This window comes from Macaca thibetana, chromosome 10 (genome assembly GCF_024542745.1).
Source record: "Macaca thibetana thibetana isolate TM-01 chromosome 10, ASM2454274v1, whole genome shotgun sequence".
Classification (NCBI taxonomy): Eukaryota; Metazoa; Chordata; class Mammalia; order Primates; family Cercopithecidae; genus Macaca; species Macaca thibetana.
Genome location: NC_065587.1, coordinates 25,586,647 through 25,605,066, shown reverse-complemented (window position 1 = coordinate 25,605,066; position 18,420 = coordinate 25,586,647). Strand labels below are relative to the sequence as shown.

Here is an 18,420-nt window from a genome sequence, read left to right as displayed (position 1 = left end):
GGTAGAGCGTGGCAGGTTTGCAGGGCAGCGGAAACATTCTCCGCATGACGCTGTGATGGCGGATGCATGCCATCAGACATTTGTCCAAACCCACAGAACGCACAGCACCAAGAGTGAACCCCGATGTCACCTGCAGACTCTGGGGGATAAGCGTCCATGTGGGTTCATTAACCCTAACAAAAGTACCACTCTGGCTGAGGACGCTGACAGTGGGGGAGGCTACACGTTTGGAAGGGTTGAGGATATATGGGAAATCTCTGCACCTTCTTCTCAACTTTTCTGAGAACCTAAAACTGATCTAATAAGACTTTAATAAGTCTTAAATACAGACTTCGTGGAGGGGGAAATAAGAAAAAAACATCCTTTCCTCACACTGTCAAGTCATGGAAGACGTTAGCAGGGATCCCGACTTTCAGCAGACAGGCTAAGCGCCTCCTTCTGAAAGGGATCCCCTGTGCCTGCAGTCCACCATGACCTGCAATGGGCTTTGGAGCTTTTGTAGAGAAGGTGTCTGGTGGTGTCAGCTCAGAAATCTTCCCTGCCACCTCCCAAGGGGGACATTCAGGGGAACACTCTGTCTCTGGCCTGTCTCCCATCTCTCTCCTCCTCACTTCCTGCTCCCTTGCCTTCCTCCAACGCTGCACGTTCCTCCCTGCCTCAGTGCCTCTGCTCCTGTCATTCCCTCTGCCATTCCTAGTTCTCTACACAGCCTCTTCTTTCCATCATCAAGATATTAACTCAGGCTGGGCGCGGTGGCTCACGCCTGTAATCCCAGCACTTCGGGAGGCCGAGGAGCGTGGATCACCTGAGGTCAGGAGTTCGAGACCAGCCTGACTAACATGGTCAAACCCCATCTCTACTAAAAATACAAAAATTAGCTGGGCATGATGGCAGGTACCTGTAATCCCGGCTACTCGGGAGGCTGAGGCAGGAGAATCGCTTGAACCCAGGAGGTGGAGATTGCAGTGAGTGGAGATCGTGCCATTGCACTCCAGCCTGGGTGACAAAGTGAAACTCCATCAAGAAAGGAAAAAGGAAAGGAAAGAAGAGAAAGAAAAAGATATGAGATCAAATGCCACCTTCTCAGAGAGGCCTACCATGACTGCCCTGGTAAGCTGCCGCCTACCCAACTCACCCCAGCCTCTCTCCCCACTGCATTGCTGTTTTCTCATCCATTTCTGAATTCATCGCATTTCTTCATCTGTTTGCATGGTCATTATCCACCTCCGCCCTCTTGGTTGAAGGTAGGGATCTCACCTGTTGTGCTCACTGCTGTCTCCCCCCTGCCCAGCAGAGAGCCTGGCATACAGTAGGTGCTTAGCAAATGCTGGTGAATGCATCAGAGTTTCCTGTCCTGGACCCCTCTCACAGGCAGTTTCAGGACAGACATGCCCCCGCCATTCCTACCCACACCCTTCCATCTTTCCTGTCACTTCCACACAGCATAGATAACAAAAACAAAGCCACACAGGGGTGGCCCACAGCCCTGGTCATGGGAGAGGTGGGAGTGGGGAGGGCGGAATGAAAAACGATAGAGCCTGTGGACCTTTAAGGTATTAGAAAAATTCTTCCTCCAATTCCTCGCCACATAACCTGCCCTAAATGTGGTTACTGAGGCTTAGGGAAGAAGCAAACACCACTAACTTGGCTGCTGCCAGCCTGGCCCCAGTTAATCGTTTACTGGCTTGCTATAAATAGGCACCGGCATTGTTCTGTGACAGTGTGAGGGCCGGCCAACCTGGCTGGGCTTCCTACAAATGAGCCTCCCCTTATCACCCTGCCCAGGTTCCTCAGACTCTCCTTGACCAGAAGGCTCCCCCTGGGCCTGATTCCAAGGCATTCTCCCGAGGACATCCTCGTGTAAAGGTCCTTCAGGCTGCCACGCCCATGCACAGGAGAGGATGGAGCTGTGAAGATGCTCCCCAGCCTCCTTCCATCCCCAGAGAAGCCTGCCTGCACGTTTTCCATTCCCAGCCCACACCCTGGAGACTGGCCAGCCTCCTCCTGGGTGCCTGCCCACTGCTTGCGTCTGGCTTCCCTGGCAGCACCCCCATCTCCACAGACCCAGGGTCCTCATGGATGAGGAAGATACACGCAGACTCGAAGCCCACCCAAGATCCCTGGCAGACGGCCAAACTTGGGGGCGTGGAGGGGAAGATGGTTTGGGCAGCTGCAGAAAACGGAAAAGGAAATTCTCAAATGGTTGCTTAAAACACACACAGGTACATCAGACAGTACTTATTATCTTTCTGGAGAAGGACTAACCACCTCCACCTGAACTTAGGAGGAGGAGCAATCCAATAAGTATCTCTAACACTGGTTTCAAATCCTGTCTCCACCTCTTACCAGCTGTGTGACCTTGGGCAAGTCACTTCACTTCTCTGTGCTGCAATTTACAGTATTTATCTGTAAAATGGGATAATAAATAGAGGCAGAGGGCCTCAAACAGGACCCAGCACACAGCCGATGCCAGATCAAGGGAGGCACTCTGGGTAAGTAAAACCATGAACAGGTCAATCTCTGCTATTTCCTGGATGACCTTGGGCCTCAAGTTCCCTCTGATGGTTTTTGGGTTTGCTTTCTTTATTTTTATTTTATTTTATTTTTTTGAGATGGAGTCTCGCTCTATCACCTAGGCTGGGGTGCAGTGGTGTGATCTCGGCTCACTGCAACCTCCATCTCCCGGGTTCACGCCATTCTCCTGCCTCAGCCTCCCAAGTAGTGGGATTACAGGTGCCCACCACCACGCCCGGCTAATTTTTTGTATTTTTAGTAGAGACAGGGTTTCACCGTGTTAGCCAGGATGGTCTCGATCTCCTGACCTCGTGATCTGCCTGCCTCGGCCTCCTAAAGTGCTGGGATTACAGGCGTGAGCCACGGCGCCCGGCCTGGTTTGCTTTCTTTTAACATTACATACACTAATGCATACGAAGTGCATAGCATACTGTCTGGAACAGGATAGGCTTTTTGGGAAACCCTCTATACCTGTGCTGTCCCACATGTTATCATCAGCCATAGGTGGCTATTGAGTACTTGAAATGTGGCTAGTGTGACTGAGGAATTGCATTTTGAATTAAATTTAAATTTCACTTGATTGAAATGTAGATAAGCACTTATGACTCATAGCTAACATACTGGGACAAGGCAGGCCTGGACAAAGTAGGTGCCCAATAAATGCTAATTATAATTATTACTGGGGTTGTGATTATTATTTTATTTTATTTTTGAGATGGAGTCTCACTGTCTCCCAGGCTGGAGTGCAGTGGCAAGATCTCGGCTCACTGTAAGCTCCACCGCTCGGGTTCACGCCATTCTCCTGCCTCAGCCTCCTGAGTAGCTGGGCCTACAGGCACCCACCACCACACCCAGCTAAGTTTTTGCATTTTTTAATAGAGACAGGGTTTCACCGTGTTAGCCAGGATGGTCTCGATCTCTTGACCTCATGATCCTCCCGCCTCAGCCTCCCAAAATACTTGGATTACGGGCGTGTGCCACTGCGCCAGGCCGATTATTGTCATTTTTACCAGAAAGCTATTATTATTGGAACTGGTTTAGAAACTAAGAGGTACAAGTTCATTTCTAGGCACACTAAGGACAGGAAACTGTATTGCAATCATCTCTGTATCACACTAGGACAGTTCCTGCAGGGGGTTATAGATGTTTTGGCATATCCCTCTAAAATTCATATTTCAAAATCCTAATCCCCGGGCCCGGCGTGGTGGCTCACACCTGTAATCCCAGCACTCCGGGAGGCCGAGGCAGGCAGATCACCTGAGGTCAGAAGTTCGAGACCAGCCTGACCAACAAAGTGAAACCCCATCTCCACTAAAAATACAAAAATTAGCTGGGCGTGGTGGCAGGCACCTGTAGTCCCAGCTACTCACAAGGCTAAGGCAGGAGAATTGCTTGAACCCAGGAGGTGGAGGTTGCCGTGAGCCAAGATCGCACCATTGCACTCCAGCCTGGGCAACGGAGCGAGACTCCATCTCTAAATAAACAAACAAATAAAATCCTAATCCCCAAAGTGGTGGTATTAGGAGGAAGAGCTTTTGGGAGGTAATTAAGTCATGAAGGTGACTCTTAGATGAGATTAGTGCTATTTTGTTTTTTCTTTTCTTTCTGTTTTTTTTTTTTTTTTTTTTTTTTTTGAGACAGAGTCTTGCTCTGTCGCCCAAGCTGGAATGCAATGGCACGATCTCGGCTCACTGCTACCTCTGCCTCCCAGGTTCAAGCAATTCTCCTGCCTCAGCCTCCTGAGTAGCTGGGATTAAAGCCCGCCACCACACCTGGCTAATTTTTGTATTTTTAGTAGAGACAGGGTTTCACCATGTTGGCCAGGCTGGTCTCCAACTCCTGACCTCGGATGATCCACCTGCCTCAGCCTCCCAAAGTGCTGGGATTATAGGCGTGAGCCATTGCGCCCGGCCGGGATTTGTGCTCTTATAAAAGAGAGCCCAAAGACTTCTCTCACCCCGTTCCGCCATGAGGACATGATGAGAAGTCTGCAGTGGAAGAGGGCCCTCACCAGATACCAACCACGCTGCCACCCTGATCTCAGACTTCTAGCCACTAGAACTGTGAGAATTCCTGTTGTTTAGAAGCTACCCAGTCACGGTACTTCGTTATACCAGCACCAACCAAGACACAGGGTGATGCTGAACTGTATTTGGGTATTTGGGTTGTGGATTCCTTAGAGGTCCTGACAAAAGCTGAGAATACTCATGGCCGGGCGCGGTGGCTCACGCCTGTAATCCCAGCACTTTGGGAGGCTGAGGCGGACAGATCATGACATCAGTAGTTCAAGACAATCCTGAACAACATGGTGAAACCCCGTCTCTACTAAAAACACAAAAATTAAGCGGGTGTGGTGGCACGCGACTGTAACTCCAGCTACTCAGGAGGTTGAGGCAGGAGAATCGCTTGAACCTGGGAGGCAGAGGTTGCAGTGAGCTGAGATCGTGCCACTGCACTCCAGCCTGGGCAACAGAGCGAGACTCCATCTCAAAAATAAAAATAAAAAAGAAATCAATTTTTTATCTTCACTTTCTCTTTTCATTTTATTTTTATATGTTTATTATCATTCTAGCTAGTTTTATCAGGGTTTATCCGACTTGAAGTGCATGGAGGATGGAGCTGGCTAACAAACCCTACCCTGCTGTTTCTCAGCTCTGTAGTCCTGGTTCAGTTTCTTAGCCTCTCTGAGCATCAATTTCCTTGTCAGTAAAGAGCAGTTGCTACTTGTACTTCTCTGTAGGAAGGTTGTTTTGTGGATTAAATGAGAGACAGCAAAGTACCTACAGCAATATTTGGTAAATGGTAGTTGCTACAATTCTAATTTACCAAGTAAGCACAATTTACCAAATAATAATAATTAAAAAGGAATTCATTCAATGCCCCAAGTATCACTGAAACTGGCCCAACTATCCCATAGAACTAATGTTTATGGTTTCTTTTGAATAAACACAGAAACTGATCCTCCCAGTTTTAAAACTTCAGAAAGTTACATTTGTCTTATCTGAGTTCCTTTCTCAGGAAACCAAACATCAGGCCTCCCCCAAGGAAATGAAACTTACCAGATCATTGCATCTGGACAAACAGATCAACACCCCTCACCCACCATGACTGCCTAAGCCACCACCTGCTTCCTGTTGACCAACTCCTTTTCCTTACCCCTCTCTAATTCCAGTTTTCTTGCATGCACTTACATTTCCTCCCTGCTATATAAACCTCTGAGTTTAGTTGGTCAGGAAGATAGATGTGAGCCTGACCTCCCATCTCCTCTGCTGCAGCACCCTATTAAAAGACTTCTTCTTGGGCAATACTTATCTCAGTGATTGGCCTTCTGTGTGGCCAGCAGCAGGACCTAGGCCGAAACCCTGGCATTTTGGTAACATCACCAAGTCTCTTGAATTCTCAGGGCTTCAGCTATCCATTTTCTCAATAAGGCCTTACTGCAAAAGGAACCGTTACTGTTCTTTGTAAACACCCACAATCTGAGTTCCTGCAAAATTGTGAAATAAATAACATAGAAATATATTCATCTCATCTTCTATATCACTAAGTGAAAGAAAAATACACTGCCCCACATCTGAGTTTAGCATTCTTAGCCCCCTTGCCCAGGTGTGCACAGCAACCAAGTGCAGGGCCAGGAAAGTCACCAGGGACTCTGAGCTCCTTAGGCTGAGGGACTCTCTCCAGGAGCTGATGGGCAGCCAGCCCCAGAGGGAAGACCCAGCTGCCCTTCCCAGGATGATGATGCAGCCAGCCAAGACTCAGCCCACTAGAGGTCTTGTCCTTTTGGATCGCAAGAGAGATCTCTTCTGACTCATTCCACAGCACTGCCCTGGGGGCTGCAGCACCCCCACGTCCGGGCTTATCTAGAGACAGCAAGATCCTGCGCTGAGGGCATCTGTAAGTTCAGATGCGACCAGAAAGGGCAGCCAAGTGTCCTTCTGGGATTGAGTCCAGCTTACTCCCAAAAGGGTGAGCCATGCGGTGTGCCTGGCCCCTCCATAAATACTGCCAACTGCCTGACAGTGACAGCGTAGTGGTAGCTGAGGCCCTTGCTGTTTGACACACGAGGAAATGAACGTCAAAGAGGTTCATGCTGCTACTAAATGGCAGGGCCACAATCTGAACGTAGGACTGTCTGGTTCCAAAATGTGGCCTTTTCCCTGATCCCCCGCTCTCAGTGGAGCTTGGAACCCTGTGTGGGTTTTGCTGGTTTTAGCTTCAGAGTGATAACAGAGGAGGACTGTGCAGCCAGACCCCTTGCTGTATCAATGACAATCTCTGTGACCTTAGGGCGAATTCCTTGCCATCTCTGTGCCTCGAGTTTCTCATCCATAAAAGAGGGGGTGTTATCTATTTCATGGGGGATCAATAATTAAAAGAAATCATTGATATAAAATGCTCAGTATATGCTAGTTTTGTGGTTTTTTTGTTGTTGTTTGTTTTTTAAATATTTATCCCATTAGAATGGTGTTAGTTAAGCCCTGGTTTTCCTTGAGTGAACTGAAGGCACTTCAAAAGTCTTACCAGCTACTTAGTTTTAATTAGTCTTAAATAAATACTTGGTAAATTCAGAATGGAAAAAACAAAGATTTGGCTCTCAGAGAGTGACGCTGGCCAAATTAGATGAGTTGAGGTTCTTGGAATCCTGGAGCTGTCCAACCTCGTCCACTTAGAAAGCAGGAGAATGAGATCTTGAGAAGGGACCTGTGAGAAGCCACACCCATTGCTGGGGTCAGAACTGGAACAAGGGCAGGTCTCCTCACTTCCCATCCTGGGCTCTGCAGACAGCAACTGGGGGCCCTTAAGGGTGACCAAAATGCCCTTTCCTGCCGGCCACCCAGCAACAAGTGCTACCACCAGCTCCTGGAGCACCTCATGAGGTGGCTGGGGGAGGCCCAGCCATATGGTACAAGAGACACGGCCAAGCAAGCCAGGGGCCCTCCTGCCAGCCTCGCCACATCGAACCAGGGTGCCTAAGCTGCCGCAGATGCTCATCACTAGCAAAAGCTCCCAGAAGCCAGGTTGCCAGACCTGAAAAAGCATCAAAACGCTTCAGGTGGATATGGCTGCATTATTCATGAAGAGCATTTCAAAGCTCTCTTAAGCCGGCAAACGCGACATACGCAAGCTGATGTGAGTCAATCCTGCCAGCATCAGAGAGCCCCAAAATAGCCCACCTGGCATTCCTGCATTCATTCAAGCACACGCATTTTTGGAGTCTCTCCTTGGCACAGTGGGACGAGTAGTGGGTGGGGGGCTGTGATTCCAGCCCAAGAATGGAAAGCTCAGCAAAGGCAGACATTTCCTGTCTTATCTGATGATCTGGTGTCTTTGCTTCCTCTCGACTTGTCCCCAAAACTTGCCTGTTCCTTTCCTGCTCAAAATACTCCCATGGCTCCTATCTCACCCAGAGTCAAAGCCAAAGCCTTCGATGGACAAGGTCTTGAACAATCAGCCTCCCGCTCTCTCAAACCTCATCTCTACTCTTGTTTTCTTCACTCCAAGCCTCACTGGCCTCCCAGCTGGTCTGTTCCCAACTCACAGCCTCTGCATAAGCTGTTCCCTCTGCCAGGCACACACTTCCTGCAGATGTTGACACTGCTCCCCTTCCTTCCTTCAGGTCTCGATCAAACGCCATCGCATCAGTGAGGCCATCCCTGACCACCTCCTCTGGCAAGCCTTTCCCATCCCTCCCCAGCTGTTATTTTCCTTGGAGCCCTTGTTACCTTTAATATATATTTATCGTTTTCTCTATATGCCCTTCTGCCACTATACTGTACACTGAATGAGGGCATATGAGCAACGACTTTGCTTTACTCACTTCTCAGTCTGCAGCTTCTAGAACAGGGCCTGGCACATAGTGGATGCTCGACTAATATTTGTGTAAGGAAGAAAGAAGGAAGGAAGGAGGGAGGCAGGGAAGGAGGGAGGCAGGGAGGGAGGGAAGGAAGTGGGGGAGAAAGAAAATAACAGAGGGAGGGAGAAAGTTGTCTTCTAAGAGCTGGCAGAAACTGTCTATCCTGGTCCCTGCTATTAGATGAAACTTCCTGAAGTACAGTCCCAATCACAACCCTCCCTTGCTCATAATCTTCTATAGCTCCCCATTATCCACTGTGGGAAGTTCAAATGTCACAGCCTGGCACGTACAGCCCTAAACAAGCTGGAACTAATGGACCTTTCCTGTCCCATTTCCTTCCCCAGCATTTGCCTGAAGCCAAGCTGTGTTTTCAGGGACTTTTCTGAAGCTCACAGCTCCCCACCACTGCTCACTGTAAGCCAAGGTCACGAGGCCATCCCTCCAGATCTCGGCAATGTGAGGTTTGAATCCTGACTTCCCCACGGACTGACTGTGGGACCTCAAAGCGAGCTGCGTAACATCTCTCTGCCGCCAGTTCATCGATCATGGAAAGAGATGATGATTCTCTCCTTCATGAGGAGTGAAGGGGATAACGCTCAGAAAGTTCACGGCACAGTGCCCAGGACAGAGGAAGCCGGAAGTCCCCAGCAAACAGCTAGGAAATTAGGAATGCCTTTTTTTTTTTTTGAGACGGAGTCTCGCTCTGTTGCCCAGGCTGGAGTGCATTTACGCCATCTCAGCTCCCTGCAACCACACTCCACTTCCTGGGTTCAAACGATTCTCCTGCCTCAGCATCCCGAGTAGCTGGGATTACAGGCGCATGCTACCACACCCGGCTAATTTTTGTATTTTTAGTAGAGATGAGGTTTCACCATGTTGGCCAGGCTGGTCTTAAACTCCTGATCTCAAGTGATCCACTTGGCTTGGCCTCCCAAAGTGCTGTTAACAGGCATGAGCCACCACACCCAGTCATAATATCTTTTTTTCTCTTTTTTCTTTTTTTTTTGAGACAGGGTCTTGCTGTTGCCTTGGCTGGAGTACAGTGATGTGATCACAGCTCACTGCAGCCTCAACTTCCTGGGCTCAAGGGATCCTCCTGCCTCAGCCTCTCAAATAGCTGTGACTACAGGCATGCACTACAATGCTCGGCTATTTTTATTTTGTTTTCTGCAGAGATGGGGATCTTGCTGTGTTGCCCAGGCTGGTCCCAAACTCCAGGCCCAAAGTGATCATCCCATCTCGGCCTCTCAAAGTGCTGGGATTGCAGGCACGAGCCACCGTGCCTGGCCAGGAATTACTAGTGTTATTACATAGTCCATTCTCTCTCCTATGGCCTAAGTCCATTTTACACGTGAGAAACTGAGGCATTCTGAGGAAGTTTTCCCAAAATGACATGGCTAGGGAGCCAAGACTTCGTTCACTGCCCCTGCCCACCCCTGCCCCGGCTTTGGACTCCAAGTATGCATCCAAGACAATCTAAAAGCAGTGAGAATGAGTTGTTCAAGAATAGGACATTCGTATCAGAGCAGCCTAGAAAAGGGAAGGGTGCGGTGGGTGCAGGATGGGTAGGGTCAGCAGGGAGCAAGTTTTGTTGCTCTAACAGCGTTGTCATTCTGGGCTGGCCACTTCTTTGTGCTGCTAGTGGTGGTGGGCTGAGGGGGTGTCTTGTGTACTGCAAGAATGTGAGTAGCATCCCTGGCCTCTTCCCACTAGATGCCGGTAGCACCCCCAACTGTGACAACCAAAAATGTTTCCAGACATTGCCAAATGTCCCCTGGAGTAGGGTTGCCAGATTTAGCAATACACACTCATACTGAAAACTTACTCACTGTTTATCTGAAAGTCAGATTTAACTGGGCGACCTGGTAGTTATCTGGCAACCCAACCTAGGGACGGGAGAGAAAACTGCTCCCCTTCATTAAGAGCCACTGGGTCCCAGTAAAACTGCGGAGTCCCCATGGTAACATCAATTGCTTCTCTCGCTTTCCTCCAACCTTCTTAGCAAGTCCTGCCTTCCTCTCCCACCTCATCGCCCCTAACCCAGAGGCTGGAAGACTCAGCTCTCCAAACAGGCTCTGTTCAGCAGCTGTGACGAGGGCTCCACAATTACAGCCCTTCCACCAGCTCCAGTCTGCAGAGCTAAATGTAGCTTCCCCTCCAGGACCTGCCTCATCTCCCTGTCTCCTTCCTGGGGTCTCATCTGCCTGCCACCAGCCCCTGCATTCTCCCTTCCAATTAAGAGGCTTTCTAGCCCCAGCCCAGAGGCAGCAAAACAAGGCAGTTAGTCACTTTGCTTCCATTATCAACTGGCATCACATGGCTGGCTCCTTTAATGGCAGTTGTCATGGCAACGGGAAGCCAGTCCCTGCTCGCTCCGGGAACCAAAACAAAATTAAGGGTTGGCAGGGAGGGTAAAGGAAGTCAGGAAGGAGCCAAGCTAGAGCTGGTGAGATTTAACTGGAGGAAATCATGCTGAGGCCACGCTGTTTGCAGCTGAGGCCACCTTGTTTCCAGCTTTCTCTTGGTGGCACTGAGGACAGAAGAAAAAAAAAGGATGCTTACCCTGGAGGAGCTCAGGCTAACGTGATGGGTGTTCTCGCAGGGTTTATCCTGCCAGCTGAATCATTTTCATCCCCATTATGAATAAACGGAAACCCACACACTGATAAAGGTAAAGACAGATCTTGTCCAAGATCGTGCAGTGAGCAGGCCATCAATTTCAGCTCCATCACCTTCTTTCCCTGTTCTCCATGTCCTCCCCATTCCTTTCCCCTTGCTTTTGGGATAAGACCATACGTTCTGCCTTCTCTGCATCTGCACCCTTCTCCTTTCTCTCTGCTCTGCTCACTTCGGTTTCTTCAAATTCAGTCTTCCCTGCAGCCACAAAGCTTCTGCATGTACAAAACCCTCTGCCAGGAATGGTTTTTGTTAGTGTCTCTCAACCTCCCCCTATCTTCACCTGAAAGTCCTACTCATCTTGCACCTGTCTTCTGAAACATCACATCCTGGGCCCCTGCACATGGTCAGTTGTCCGTTTTGGATTCTTGCAGCCCGGGGTGCCTCTGTGCACAGCCTGTAATTATCCTTGTAATTGTGATAAAGTATCTGTTGGGAGTGTGTTTCCTCCATTGCAAGCAAGGTCAGCCCCAGGAGGACAGGGACAGGGCCTGTCTACAAGGGGCCTGTCCCTGCTATATCCACAGAACCTAGCCCAGGGTCTGACACACAGCCCTTAGTAAATAAACATATCTGGAATTGGAATCCAGCTCTAGTTGAGCCCGAAGTTCCTTCTTGACCTGCCTAATGGGTGCTGGGTCCTACTGGTTCCCCAGGCCAGCACTGGACAGTTTCCAGCTCCCAGCCTCTGCCGGCCCCTTGGTGGCTGTAGTGGCTCTGGCAAACCTTGCAGAGCTGCCCAGAGATGTCAATTATTAAGGCACCCCTTCTAGAAAGAAGGCTGGAAAAACAGATATACACACAGAAGACAGATATACACACAAGACACATGTAGATATGTGTACACACAATGCAGTCTCTGGGTGAGGCTGTGACAGGCAGAGATGTGGCTCCTCTGAACCCAGAGAGTGGGGAGGAGGACCTGATTTGACTCTCAGATTTCTAGGCAAAGAGCTTTCCCTTCTATTCCACTGGAGACTGGTTCTCTGACACTGAGAGAGGTGCCCCCTCAAAGAGGTAAGCAAAGGAAGGAAAGGACAGGAGACATGCTTTGGGGGGAACCGAGTTGTTGCCATGTTCTTAGGGTACCTATGCTAAATAGGAACTCAAAGACAGAAGACCGGAACCTGTTCCCCCACACTGGTTCTGTGTCCTTGAAATGCCATTTATTGTCTCTGGGCCACAGTGTTCTCATCTGTACAGTAGAAACGGTACTACCCACACATTCTGTCCAAGGTGTGGTACTGTGTAGATTTGGATGAGCATGTTTGTGGGATGGGAGGGCCAAAGTGTGGCTCTGACATCAAAAAGACCTGGGGGGTAAGTCCCAACTCAGTCCCATCTTGGCTGGGCGCTCTTGGGCAAGTTATTCCCCCTCTCTGAGCCCAAGACCCAAACTAGACTGACACAGATTGGACCTTGAAGGACACTGGTACCAATGCATCCTTCTGCAGATGGAGAAACTGAGTCCTAGAGAGGAGAAGGGACCTATGCAGGAAACTGGGGAAGATGGTAGCTGAGCTTGGACCTGGGCCTCAGCCACAGCCTTCCCCAGATGTCTTACTGGTATTCTCTTCTGCCTGCAGCCCCCTCCCCAATTCAACCAAATATTGCCTTAAAAACAAAGCTGCGGCCGGGCGCGGTGGCTCAAGCCTGTAATCCCAGCAGAGACGGGCGGATCATGAGGTCAGGAGATCGAGACCATCCTGGCTAATACGGTGAAACCCCGTCTCTACTAAAAAATACAAAAAACTAGCCGGGCGAAGTGGCGGGTGCCTGTAGTCCCAGCTACTCGGGAGGCTGAGGCAGGAGAATGGCGTGAACCCGAGAGGAGGAGCTTGCAGTGAGCTGAGATCCGGCCACTGCACTCCAGCCTGGGTGACAGAGCAAGACTCCGTCTCAAAAAAACAAAAAAAAAAAAACAAAGCTGCCTCAGGCAAAAACATCTACATATTACATGTAGGTCTGGTTAAACCATGAACAAAAACACAGCAGGTGCTTTGTAAGGTACATGCCCCTCCCCTGAAATAGTCACAAGAATGTTGTTGGTCTGAGTTCTGTTGAAAAGAGGTTCTAAGCCAGACACAGTGGCTCACGCCTGTAATCCCAGCACTTTGGGAGGCCAAGGTGGGCGGATCATGAGGTCAGGAGATCGAGACCATCCTGGCTAGCACAGTGAAACCCAGTCTCCACTTAAAAAAAAAAAAAAAAAAAAAAATAGTAAAATTAGCTGGGTGTGGTGGTGGGCACCTGTAGCCCCAGCTACTTGGGAGGCAGAGTTTGCAGTGAGCGGAGACTGTGCCACTGCACTCCATCCTGGGCCCCAGAGCGAGATGCCGTCTCAGGAAAAAAAAAAAAGAGAGGTTCTAGACAGACCTCCCTTGGAGTACCCACAGGAGCCTATACAAAGGCTGAGCTGAACACTTCTGGACCTTTCTGAGGGATCTAATGTATTTTGCATGTCTCATTCGAAAATGCTAGAATGTGCCAAGCAGCCCTGGAGCTCATTCTTTAAACAAAATAGGACATGCCACACACAGACACATATACACACAGACACATACTCATGCTCCCCGAGGAGGGAGGGGCAGCAACAGGTCCAAGCCTCCAGGCTGCCCTTGGTGGCTGTCTGCCACTGTGCAGGGAAGGACAGGTCATCAGTGATGCTTGATGCTGCCACCTCAGCCGACACCCACAACACACATACACATGCACACACGCGTGCACACACACACACGCACTGAAAGCCAGGCCCACAAACCAGGCCAGCCCACAAGGTCTGCTGCCATTCGAGGCCTTGGGCTAAGTGCTCATAAGGTTAAAAAGTGACAAAAACACAGCAGCAATGGGGTCTGAGGCTGAAGAATGGGGAGAGCAACACACAGACACACGCACACACACGGCGTCACAGCCCTAGTTATTCACACAGACTCATGCATCACATGCCACACACCCACTCAAGATACACACGCACAGTCACAGCATCACTCATTCACACAGACTCATGCACCACACAATACACACACATAGACCCACTCTCACAAAAACAGATACACAGACACACATAGATATGTGTACACACAATGCAAAGAGATACACTTAGGTATCTCCAGACACACAGACATTCTCATATGCACATACTCACAGCCACAGGTCCTCACCCACGCAGGCGTACGCAGCAGAGCACACAGTCCAGGCATGGAAATGCTACCCCAGGCCCCAAGGACTACAAATTATCCCTGTCTATGGGGTTCTGGGAGGTCTTTGGTCATGAACCCTAAAGATTAGACTGGGCCCCCGCGCTGACCCCAGGGAGAGTGGAGGGGCAGAAAAATGGCAGAACCTTTCTGATTCTCACCTCTGAGTGTGTGGGGTAGGGGGTGAAGGGACCCCTACTGCCAGGTGAGCAGCTCACTGACCCGGGACTCTCCGGGAGGGAGTCCCCTGGCTCCTGGAGGTGGCTCCAAGGACTGAGAATTTGGGGGCTGGGGAGGGAGGCTTTATTTTCCCTCTCCCTTTTCCCAAAGGGTGCCCCACCTTCGGCAGCCCTATCAGGGCCCCTCCCCCAGCACACCCTGTGGGGGGTCCCCCCAGCAGCTAGTCTCTCTTGGAAGATCCCCTTCCTGAACCGCACCCACCTGCTTGCTCCTCCACAACAGGACGTTCTACTGGGACATAGCCAGGTGGGTCCCACACCTGGAGGGGCCTCACGCTGCATCCGCCCCCGCACAAAGCCTCAAATGGGCCAAAGCCTCCCCACGCCTATACCGATCCCCAAACTCCCTCGCTGCGCCTCCTGCCCTGCGGGAGGTCAATGCCTACCCAGGTGAGTCCCACACCTGGTCTGGCCGCCCCCCCCCACCGCCAGAGGCCACCCTTCCACGGAGGCTCTTTTCCCGTTTGGCTGTGCTGCCCCCTGCCCGGGGGAATCCTGCCCAGCGCCCCCACCCCGGCACCCACCTCCTTCTTGACGGTGCGTAGAAGCCTCTGTCGGGTCTCCGCCTCTGTGGGACAAGACGCGAGAGCCGCGGGTTAGCCTAGAGTGGGTGCGGGGGCCGGGCGCTGCCCTCCCGCCGCCCCCGTGTCCCGCAGCCCCTTACCCGCGGGGGTCGAGGCCATGGCTCCGAGCGCTGGGTTCCGAGTCCCGGGAGGCGGTGGCGGTGGCGGCGGTGGTGGCGGCGGTGGCTCCTCCGGCCTCGGCGCTGCTGCTGCAGCCGCGGCGGGGCGGGGCCGAGCGCTGAGTGACGGCCGGAGGGCGCCCGACGTCAGGACCCGAGGCGGCCGCCCCACCCCTCAGGCAAGCCACCGCGCGGTTGGGCGGTCGGGTTGCCTGCGCCAGGAGCCTTCGCGCCAAGCACGCACGCTCGCTCCCGCGCACCCAGCGCCCGGGCCTTTCAGGCTCCCCCACCCTCCACGCCAGCGCTCAGGTCCCTCCCTGTTCCCTAGGGCGAGGAAGGAAAGCGTCCTTCCTGAGCCCTCCTCTGTGGGCCAGGCTCCAGGAAGTCGCAGGAAATGGTGGGACTACTACGGACATTCTCCAAGCCTGTTTTCTCATCTTTAAAATGGGTATAATATGGTATAAAATGGGTATCATGGGTCTCAGAACGATCTGAGACTTAAGTGAGATATTGGATGTGAAGCCCTTAATACAGACCCAGGGGGAAAGGCCAGCAAGCATAAATGCTTGCCACTGTTACTGTTATTACTATTATTTATTATTATTGAGAGTCTTCCAGCCGGGCGCGGTGGCTCACACCTGTAATCTCAACACTTTGGGAGGCCGAGGCGGGCGTATCACTTGAGGTCAGGAGTTCGAGACCAGCCTGGCCAACATAGTGAAACCCCATCTCTACCAAAAATACAAAAATTAGGCTGGGCATGTGGCTCATCCCTGTAATCCCAGTACTTTGGGAGGCCGAGGTGGGCGGATCACCTGAGGTCAGGAGTTGGAGACCAACCTGGCCAACATGGTGAAACGCCGTTTCTACAAAAATACAAAAATTAGCCGGACATGATGGTGGGGTGCCTGTAAACCCAGCTACTCGGAAGGCTAAGGCAGGAGAATCACTTGAACCTGGGAAGCAGAGGTTACAGTGATCCAACATGGCGCCATTGCACTCCAGCCTGAGCGACAGAGTGAGATTCCGTCTCAAAAAATAAAAAATACAAATACAAAAATTAGCCAGGCATGGTGGCATGCTCCTGTAATCCCAGCTACTCAGGAGGCTGAGGCACGAGAATTGCTTGAACCCTGGAGGCGGAGGTGGCAGTGAGCCAAGATTGCGCCACGGCACTCCAGCCTGGGCAACAAGAGTGAAACTCCATCTCAAAAAAAAAAAAAAAAAGAGTCTTCCAAGATTCACTGGTTCTCCATCCAGGAGAGGCCGGGACTTAAGTGGCTCCCTCCCGGACATGCAGTTTGCTGGAAGAGTGGGGTTTTCTCAGGAATCTGGCCCCAACAGGAGGCACTTGTCAGCCAGGATCTCCGAGGCTGAGCAGGCAGTGGGCTCTGTGAGAAAAGGCTTGTTCCATTGAGAGCCGCTGGTCACCCCAAGTCCCTAACTGTATGCACCCAGAATGCAAGTCAGGTCAATATTTATTGAGCACCTACTCTGTGCCAAGTGACTGTGCTAGAGATTTCTAAGTGAGCAAGACAGACAGAGAGCGCTACCCTCATGGAGTTTAAGAGACAGACAACAAAATACATAAGCAAAGGACAGACCATGCTGGAAAGTTCTGGAGAAAAATTAAGTAGGCAAAGGGGATAGGGAGGGCCCAGACCCCTGGGGATCATATTCTGAAGTAGGGTGGTTGAGGGAGGCCCCACTGAGCAGGTGACATTTGAGCAAAGAGGAAAAGGAGCAGGCCATGGGGATTTCTGGAGGAAGAGCAGTTGAGTCAAGGGAATGCAAATACAAAGGCCCTGAGGAGGGAGTGTGTCCAGTTAAACAGTGACAAATGGGAGAGATGCCTGTGGGGCTGGAGTGGTGTGAACAATGGGGACAGTGGTGGGATGTTGGCCCGAAAGGTGCAGGGCCAAGATCCTGTATGACTTTGATGGTGACGTTAAGGATTTGCAATGCCTTTTAGGGTCCCCCAGTATTCAGGCCTTCCTTCAGAAGGACTAGGGGACAGCTTAGAGTGCCTCTCCCTGCAGTAGTGGATCCACAGCCCCCTTTTTCCCATTGGTCAGTGTCAGGGGTCTCTGATCACAAGCCACAGAAGCTGACTTTGGCTTCCTTAGGCAAAAGGAAATAAACTGGAAAGATAATGTGTGATCCCAGAGCCCATGGGAGCCTGGAGAACTGGGAAATGGGATGAAATCAAGGCAGCTCTGGAAGGCCAGAAAGCGGATTTCTTGGGAAGATTTGCCCAGCGAGGACAGTGTGGTTAGGGCACTGCTGCTCTGGTAAAGAGAATGCCGTTCGTTTAAGGTTTTCATCCTACAGAGGGAGTGCCTGATTGTTCTGACTTGGGACACGAGCCTGCCCCTTGGCTCAGGGAGAGGTGTCTCAATCACAAACCCTTGCTCCACAATCTCCAGCAAGTCCCCCAGGAGAATGGGAAATGGCTGCTTGGCAGCAAAAATAATCATATATTGTGCACCTACTATGTGCCAGGCACTGCACTAAGGGCTTTGGGTTTTGCTCACATGATCTTATTGACCCTCTTTCCACCCCACCCTAACCCTATGATCCTTATGTCATCGACAAAGCCAAGCCCGGAGGAGGTTTCATCCCAGTTCGTTTAAGAAGTGAGTGACAGCCAGGATTCTGACCTGAGGGACAAAGTGATTGATCCATTTGTTCTTCTCCTTGGCTTCACCCCTCAGTTAACTGGGGTACTTTAGGAAGGTGGTAGGGTGCCTAAGCCTCACTCTAGAGAATCATTTTTCAAAACCCACATTTTTCCTTTTTCTGCTAAGCACGAAGCCTGGGAAGTTGACCTGTGCTGGTCCTTAAAAACCTGGAGCTTTTCCTCCAAGATAAAGGACTCCATGGTGTTCGGTGCAATCGCAACGGGCAGGAAGGCATGGTTGACCTGCATGCAACTCAGGTCAACAGATATTTATTGAACACCTACTGTGGGCCAGGTAACTGTGCTAGACACTTCTAAGTGAACAAGACAGGCAAAAAGCTTTGCCCTCGTGGAGCTTAGGAGGCAGGCAATAAAATAAGCAAATAATAAATAGAGTATGTTGGAAAGTTCTGGAGGAAAACAAAGTAGGCAGGGGAGACAGGGAGGGCCCAGACAGGTGGGGATTTTGTTATGAAACAGAGTGGTTGAGGGAGGCCCCCCTGAGCAGGTGACAATGGAGCCCTCAATTCCACGGGACCAGGGATTGCTCCCTGCGGCAGTTGGAACAGTCACCA

At 51.0% G+C, this 18,420-nt stretch overlaps 1 protein-coding gene across 1 annotated transcript in view; it reads right to left on the bottom strand.

Annotated features, from left to right (window-relative positions):
* SGSM1 (small G protein signaling modulator 1) overlaps positions 1–18,420 on the bottom strand; it is a 210,490-nt gene that overhangs the window by 104,150 nt on the left and 87,920 nt on the right. Inside the window, exons 2-3 of the mRNA XM_050745897.1 lie at positions 15,148–15,259; positions 15,008–15,051 (exon numbers count right to left, since the gene is read on the bottom strand). Of these exons, the coding sequence (XP_050601854.1) occupies positions 15,008–15,051; positions 15,148–15,166 (63 nt within the window). The 5' untranslated portion in view covers positions 15,167–15,259. The remainder of the gene's footprint in view (positions 1–15,007; positions 15,052–15,147; positions 15,260–18,420) is intronic.